The following is an 8,517-nucleotide window of genomic DNA, read 5'->3' on the forward strand; positions in this document are numbered from 1 at the left end:
GTAAAGTACTTATTGTTAAGAATCTCTCACATCTTGATTCCAGACGTCACCCTAATCACATCATACTTCAGTTCCTGTTTCAAACAGGATCTGATCACCCTACAAGTGTTCCTATTCATCTTTTCCCATACCGCTTCTTTATATTTTGGTGACCTTTCATGGACCATGATGGTCTCCTTAAAATTCTGCGCATTGAACGCATCCTGTACGTCGCACATCCACAAACCAAAATTAATCTTGTCGTCATATTTAACCACACAAATTTTAGTGTTCTAAAAACCAACTTGAACTGTACCTGCCATCTTGCTGCTTTCATCAACTTCTTCACACATACTCACAAACTCCAAATTGTAGATAAAAAAAATTTAAACTTGATAGAATTTAGAAGTTAGCCAACTGAACCCTAAAACAGATTCCAAAATAGATCTCCTAACCACACGAGGAAAGCGAAATCTTCAACGGCAACCCCAAACACTATCTCTACCGAAGCCTAGAACTCCAAGAACCCAGCTTCCACGATGAATCTTCCTCCACCTAATGCCAAAAATCCTAGATCTGAAATCTGAGCTCTGATACCAATTATCGCGCGCCTTTGCGGAACCGTGCTCGCACATCGAACGAGTCCGCGAGTCACGGGAGAAGATTAACAAACCAAACTCGAGCACAATCCAAACAAATACGACAAACCAATCGCAAACACTCACGGGAGAAGATTAACAAACCAAACTCGAGCACAATCCAAACAAATACGACAAACCAATCGCAAACACAGAGATATACGTGGTTCGAAACCAAACTCGAGCACAATCCAAACAAATACGACAAACCAATCGCAAACACAGAGATATACGTGGTTCGACAATTTGCCTACGTCCACAGGGAGAAGATAGAGAAATTTCACTATTTCGAGGAGAGTACAAAATGGTTACAATCACTCAAACACTTGAACAAAGGCTAACCAATCATCTCTCAACTCGCTCAAAAGTTCTCCCTCTCAAAGTGTTTAGAATACTCTCTATTCTCTGATAAACAAAACCCTAAAATCGTATTTCAATAAATATCAAAACACGAATCAAATCAGAACAGAAAATAAAGCCCAGGCCCAAACCCGACTGGCAGTCGACCGCGCCAAAGATCGCGGTCCACCGGACAGAAAGACCGAAATAAAAAAAATCCACTACAGGGTCCGCGGTCGACCAGACCTAACCTCGTGGTCAACCAACCAGAACTCCAGAAACTACCATGTACTCGTACACGTTTGCGGTCGACCACGTCAAAGCTTGCGGTTGACTGGCAACAGGGGCGTAGCTATGTACATCTTGCCCTGGGCAGCTGCCCAAGGCAAGAAAAAGTTTTTTTTTAATACCCCCAGCTGCCTTTATTTCTCCCACCTGCCTTTATTTCTCCCCCCACATATTTCCAACTTTCCAAGTGAGCAGAGATTCAAGAACAGAAAAGGGGCGGCCAAAAAAAACCAGGTCTTGGGTTTCAAAATTTTAATGGCGGAGATCTTGGTCAGGCTTTGAGTCTGAGCCCTCTCTCACAGTCTCACCGGCTGATCCGGCTCCCCTGGCCTCCTCGCCTCCTAAGTCCCAAAGCAAGCCCTCTCACAGGCTTTGAGTAAGCAACCTCTCTCTCCGTCTCTCACAGTCTCACTTGTTTTTTCTAGTTCCTCCTTCAAGCTTTGGCATTTCTTGTGATGTTTAATCTGTCTTAAGGTAATGATTAAAACACAATAATCAACTAGCAATGAATAGATCTAACAAACTAACATCATGATTCATGCATGATGTAGCCACTGAGCCACATATAAAAATGTGAAATACCAGTCACCTATTCGTTCAATTTCATATTGAAATTTGATGTGTAACAATTTCTTAAGTTTAAAACATTACAATCAAGTAAAAGCTAGAGAAGAAAATATCATCAGGTCAGGAGTTTTGAAGTCCAAGGGGGTCCTGTTCGAAACCCCCTATAAATTCAGGGGCACTTTGTGATTAGCTATTTGCCACGTCGACCATGGAAGGGAAATGGTGTTGATACTGACAGAAAAATATGGGTGTAGTAACAATATTAGTAGGTTCTCCTGAATGTCACATTGGCACATTAACCTTGATATCACCGTAACTATTTGTGTTAGAGAGTGTGAATGAGATGAGGAATTTGGATTATTTTGAGGCCCAGACCAGTTGATTATAAGGATGAGAATCTTTTAATGTGCTTCTTAATGCATGCAATCTTTTAATATCCTAATCACAATTTATTAAATTTTTGAAGCTAAAATGTCTGGAAAAGGAATGAAAACTTTATTTTCATTTTATTCCAAAAAAGACATTATTGGAGCCTCAAGCGAGGCACCGCCGACGGAGCTAACAGTTGATGATAAAGAAGAAGAGCAACATCCTCCTAAAATTCAAAAGGTCAAGGATATCATATCTTATGATCCAGGATTAGGTCAAGCAATATGGAAATATCCATATAAAGAACATTTTCGGCAATGAAACTCATAAAAACATCATTGCGCAACAAGATGGGAGATGAATTGCTTGCTAATAACATGATACTTTATATTGAAAAAGAAATTACTTCCAGCCTCGACACAGAAGAAATAGTAGAGGAGTTTGATTCACGACATACTCGTAGAGCTCGGCTTAGATAGATACTTCTGTTTCTGGTGTATCTCATATTTTGAATGTGTATGATACAACTTTGTATTTTTTATCAATATCTAAATCAAAGCCCTCTTAGTTTGTTTAATTGTTTTTTGCTTTGTTATTTTTTCGCCCAGGGCAAAAAAAAGTTCTGGCTACGCCACTGACTGGCAAGCACCAAAATGCCTGTCTGCTTCAAATTTCATGAACTTTACCAATATTTTGGCCATTTCTACAGATTCGTTACTCTTCAAATTGCACTTGCTAGCAGACGCCTTCATAATGTGGTGACGGGCTGGACGTCGCTCCTCCTCGAGTTCGTCGATCACGACACGAAACGTGAACAGGAGCCCAGCTTGGCCTGCGGTCGAGCCACGGCAATGGGCATCGCTCGTCAATTCTTGCAAATCTGAGGACAAAACCGTCGTTTAGCTCCACTGACACCCAGATATTTTCCCTACCTTCGATGTCCACCGTCCAATTGAAACAATCCAACGGTCCGGGTTCTACGGTGCTTCCCGCCTTGTCGTGCTTCCAACCCAACCGAACATGGGGTTCGCCTCCCACGTGGGACTGGTTACCGGATCTAGGCGGTGGGTCCCAGCCGCACGTCACGTGAGTTCGGTCCAAATAAAACTTTAAATAGGGCTTCGTCCCCCCCTCCTCAATGGAAGGAGAAAGGAGGGAAAATAATAATAATAATAATAATAATCTATAATCTCTCATTTCCTTTCTTGGTCATCGAGTTTGGGATCTTTCTCTCCTGTAAGGTATCAAATTCTGAGCCTTTTCGCTTTTCGTTGTATCTTATTTCTTTTTTTTTCCCTCTGGAATTCTAAGTTCATAGCCATTCGTCCTGCATTATTTTTTTGTTAGTTGATTTCCTCGTCTCTGTATGCAATTTGGTTCGTTGATAGTTAGATCTATGAGATCTCTAGCTGAAATGCGAAAATCATGGAAAAAGTTTGGATTTTGTTAGCTGATAAGGTCCTTGTTTTTTAATTATTTTTTAAGTAATGCCGCTTTCTTTTGGGTTTATTTGAGATTCGGCAATGGCGTCTGATGCCCTAGTTTTTTTTTTATTTATCTCGAACAACGTCTCTGATGTCTCTTAAGGTTTTGATCTAGCCGTCCATTTCCACTAAGAAATCTTATAACAAACAAGTATTTAAATATGAGAAGGCCCTCGGAAAAGTTTTTTTTTTTTAATTTAAATAATAAGAAGATTGGTTGGATCAAATGAAAAAGATTCGATTATATTGGTAATTGTTGACTAGTTGGAATCTCGATTAAGAGTTTGTGATAAGTGACTGGTCAATTATCTACGAGCCATTTGCTAAATTTGAAATGTGCGTAGTTGTAAAATGCTGAGTTAATTGGTATTATTACTGTAAAACAAAGGAGTTAAATTGGAATAATAATTAATAGAATAACTGTTTAAAATACTAGTAAGCGTCTATTCCATTTTGGCCGGCAGTGACCCTTTTGGGTTTTTTGCTCGCACCTTGCCACATGCACTGTTCTCTGCCTTTTTTGTCTCGTTGTTTTAGCTCCACCTCTGGAGGGGAAAAAATTAATTATCACCAATTTTCACTTCTCGAGTTATCTAGTATTAACGCCATTTTTAATAATACTTTGATCAAATTATGTATGTATTCAACTCATCAAGTATGTCAATTTGCCAATAGTCAGACTCCAATTTTGACTGCACTCACTTCTTTTCCCCCCCTTTAAGTTCAGAGATGATGTTCATTTTTTGGGGATTTCAATAAAACATGGAACTTTGCATGTTTTGATACTTATACATGAACATCAAGGTTACATTAATTTTCCAAGCCCACTTGTTCTACTGGTCATGAGAAGTTGCATGTATATGTGGTCTGCATCCCCCCCCAAGTTTGTTACCCCCAAGTTTGGTATATATGATGTCTTTTCCTTCTGTGGTGGACCTGGGGACTTAGTTTGTCTAACTTGCCTAGTAGCACTTAGAAAATTCACTGCAATTACCTGTCTATTTGACCAAGTAGGCATCTCACAATCAACTACTGGTGACCTGCAGTTTGTATTTTAGATACAGGTTTGAATTACAATTTTACATACTGATTTTTTTTGGAGCGCAAATGTTTTGCTATATCAGTATATCCTACTAGTACAAATAGAAAACTAGAAACAATTCTTTGCACTATAGTTAATACAATAAAAGGTCTATTTTCAAATCGTAATCGTTTCAAAAGGTGAAAATTGGTGCAATTGTCTAACTAGTAGCAATAATAAACTGAGTATGAATGTTTTGCTATAATCTAACTAGTAGCAATAAGGGGGAAAAAAGAACGATTCTTTGCAGTGTACTTATACAATAGAAGACCAATTTCCAAATCATAATTGTTTGAAAGTTCAAAATTAATGCAATTGTCTAACTATTAGCAATACTAAACTGAATATGAATGTTTTGCTACTGTCTAACTAGTAGCAAAAAGAAACTAATAACAATTCTTTGCACAGTAATTATATAAAAGAACAATTTTCAAATCATAATAGCTTGGAAGGTCAAAACTAATGCAATTATCTAACTCGTAGTGTAGCACTAATACTTAATCGAGTCATCAATGTATTGCTATTTTCTAACTAGTGGCAGTATAAAACTAAGAATTGTTCTTTGCACTATAATATACAATGAAAGACTAATCTTCAAATCATAATCATTTGAAAGGTGAAAATTAGTGCAATTTGCACGGAGTGGTAGTATGAGTTATATAAGTTAAATAAGGAACAAATCACAACCTTCTAAAATTTTGATGGTTACGATTAAAAAAATTGGTCTCCAAATTCATGTTCTTAACTCTATAGTCACCACATAGTTAGGTTTTAGTCACTAGCTTTGAAAATCACTAGCCATTGTAATCACAGTGCAGGTCAAAAATGGGTGCTGGAGGACGAATGACCCCAAAAGAGCACAAGTCTCAACGACTCCAAAAGGGCACCTTTCCTCGCGTCCCCACCGAGAAACCCCCCTTCACTCTCGGCCAGATCAAGAAAGCCATCCCTCCCCATTGCTTCGAACGTTCTGTTCTCCGCTCTTTCTCCTTCATACTCTACGACCTAATCATCATCTCCACCCTTCTATACCTCGCCCTCTACCAAATCCCCAGCCTACCCTCACCCTTCAATTACATAGCCTGGCCTTTATACTGGATTTGCCAAGGTTGTGTTTGTACTGGTATTTGGGTCATTGCCCATGAGTGCGGGCACCATGCTTTTTCAGACTACCAACTCCTTGACGATGTTGTCGGTTTAGTCCTTCACTCTGCCTTACTAGTCCCATACTTCTCGTGGAAATACAGTCATCGTCGCCATCACTCTAACACCGGTTCTTTAGAGCGTGATGAGGTTTTTGTTCCAAGGCCTAAATCTTCTCTCCCTTGGTTCTCGAAATATCTCAACAATCCCCCTGGTAGATTCATTTTCCTCTTTGTTAGCCTCTCCATGGGATGGCCATTGTACTTAGCCTTCAACCTCTCTGGCCGCCCCTACTCTAGATTTGCATGCCATTATGATCCCTATGGTCCTATCTACTCTGATCGGGAGCGTGCTCAGATCTTCATCTCTGATGCTGGTGTGCTCACCGTCTTCTATGCTTTGTACAAGCTGGCTACTGCATTCTCCTTGGGTTGGGTGATTAGAATCTATGGAGTGCCTTTGTTGATTGTGAATGGATGGTTGGTGCTGATCACTTATTTGCAGCATACTCACCCCGCACTGCCTCATTATGATTCGTCGGAGTGGGATTGGTTGAGGGGTGCGTTGGCTACTGTCGATAGAGATTATGGCATTCTAAACAAGGTGTTCCATAATATTACAGATACCCATGTTGCTCATCATCTCTTTTCGACGATGCCACATTACAACGCGATGGAGGCGACCCAGGCGATAAAACCGGTACTTGGGGAGTATTATCAGTTTGATGGGACTCCGGTTTATAAGGCGATGTATCGGGAGGCAAAGGAGTGTGTTTATGTGGAGTCTGAAGGGGAGAAACAAAAGGGAGTGTACTGGTACAATAATAAGTTCTGATATTGAGGAGATGGTTGTAGTGGTGGGTTACTTGTTCTCTGTGTCTGTGTGTGTTTTAGTTGGTCTGGCTTTGGTCTCCTTTTCTATCTCGGAACAAGGAAGAAAGCGTTTTAAAGTAATGAAAACCAAAGAAGCAGAAGCGCTGCAATGTGATAATTTCATACCCTTTTTTTTTTGCATCTTGTATTTGCTCTGTTTTGTTCTAATGGAATGCTTTGTTAAATGCAGTCAAGATGTGCCTGATTTTGTTCTGTTGAGATCATTTTGAAAACTAGAGCTAAATGTCCCAAAGCTTTTGTTAAGAATGCATGTGGTACATCCTGGTGTCATAATTAAGTTCTGTGAATCATCTCGTGCCCTTTGAAAGCACATTCTTTATTTACCAGTGAAAGAAAGCAATAGTCCTTTCCTGTAAATGTTGCCCCCAGGGCTCTTGATTTTTTATTTTTTTACAAAAATTATGGCAGCCAAGTTTATGAACTATGGGCAAAAGGCTTTGATGTACGTTGTACAAACAGTTTGAGGAAAAATTGTGGCTTATGGCCAATTTTAGATGCATGATGCACCACCAGTATTATAGGCAGCATTACTTTTACCATTTTATCTGATAGAATTTAAATTGAATGATTTGCTTATGGTGTTATGATTGGTTACAATGAGAGCAGAGAGCATTGTCCAAAACTGCTATAATGTGAGAGAATTATTATTTCTACCCTTGAATGTAAAATCTTTTTTGTTTTATGTAGAGAAGTAGAGATTGCAGTATAAAAAAAAAGTATCACAGGGCTTGCCGACTATAAATCTCAGGGTTCAATCCCAGAAAAGTTCCAAACTCAATCACACTTAATCATACAAAGTTACAATCATATACAGCAACAGGTCATTTTAATAGCGTGAATTTCAGAAAATTAGATTCTAGGTTTTTTCTTATTGGCATGACTGGCAGATGACATGCATTTCTCTCATTTAACAAAAGAAGACAGGACTCTGAAGTCTTTGCAATTCATTTTGTTGATTTAAAAAAGAAGGAAATCAGTGCATTTTTTTTTTGGGTGGGGGGAAGCTTGGTTTTAGTTATAACCAAGTAAACACTAGGGATCGGGGCCCCCTTTGGCAGTCCAGGCCCAAGTGAATGCCACAAGTATTGAAATGCCTGATAATTAGAGATAGAGAAATCAAGCACTCTTAACTGAACATGTAAACAAGGACAAATTTTTTAAAAGGACCATTTTTTTAATTTTATATAGTAAAAACGACTTCATGAGAAAATAATCTGCAAAACCGATCCTTTACTTCGGAAAATGGTCGGTTTTGCAGTTACCATATTTTTCGAGCTACACGCGACTGCTAGTCCCGTATAGTCCGACCAGCAATTGAAATGTACGGGACTAGCAGTCCCGTGATTCTTCTTTCGGATAGTCTCTGTTTAAAATTCGGATAAAAAGAATGAAATGCACGAGGATGCTAGTCTCGTGCATTTCAATTGCTGGCCGAACTACATGGGACTAGCAGTCCCGTGTAGCTCGAAAAAATTCGCGACTGCAAAACGAACCCTTTTCCGAAGAAAATGATCGGTTTTGCAAATTATTTTCTCATGAGATCGTTTTTGCTATATAAAATTGAAAAAAGTCCCTTTAAAAATTTGTCTTGTAAACAACCGCTTATCTTTTATTATTATTATTTTGTTAAGTTTACCTGCTCTGAAGTCCGAGCTCTCTTCTATCTACCAACATTTGTACTGCTCTGAAGTCCTGTAAACAACCGCTTATCGTTGTTCTAAATTTTACGCAATTAA

General features: G+C 39.1%; 1 protein-coding gene across 2 annotated transcripts; it reads left to right on the plus strand.

Annotated features, from left to right (window-relative positions):
* LOC109833613 (delta(12)-fatty-acid desaturase FAD2-like) lies at window positions 3,311–6,979 on the plus strand. 2 transcript variants are annotated; one of them, XM_020401355.1, is made up of 2 exons: window positions 3,311–3,421; window positions 5,559–6,979. In XM_020401355.1, exon 2 carries the CDS (start codon window positions 5,571–5,573, stop codon window positions 6,720–6,722), a length of 1,152 nt encoding a protein of 383 aa, XP_020256944.1. In that variant the 5' UTR covers window positions 3,311–3,421; window positions 5,559–5,570; the 3' UTR covers window positions 6,723–6,979. The 2 variants fall into 2 exon arrangements, with proteins under 2 accessions (XP_020256944.1, XP_020256945.1); XM_020401356.1 differs by having other exon boundaries at window positions 3,317–3,421; window positions 5,564–6,979.

Source organism: Asparagus officinalis, chromosome 3, assembly GCF_001876935.1.
Source record: "Asparagus officinalis chromosome 3, Aspof.V1, whole genome shotgun sequence".
Taxonomy (NCBI): domain Eukaryota; kingdom Viridiplantae; phylum Streptophyta; class Magnoliopsida; order Asparagales; family Asparagaceae; genus Asparagus; species Asparagus officinalis.

Bases quoted from the DNA above. Each gene is read 5' to 3' on its own strand.
- LOC109833613 (XM_020401355.1), top strand. From the start codon at position 5,571: ATGGGTGCTGGAGGACGAATGACCCCAAAAGAGCACAAGTCTCAACGA.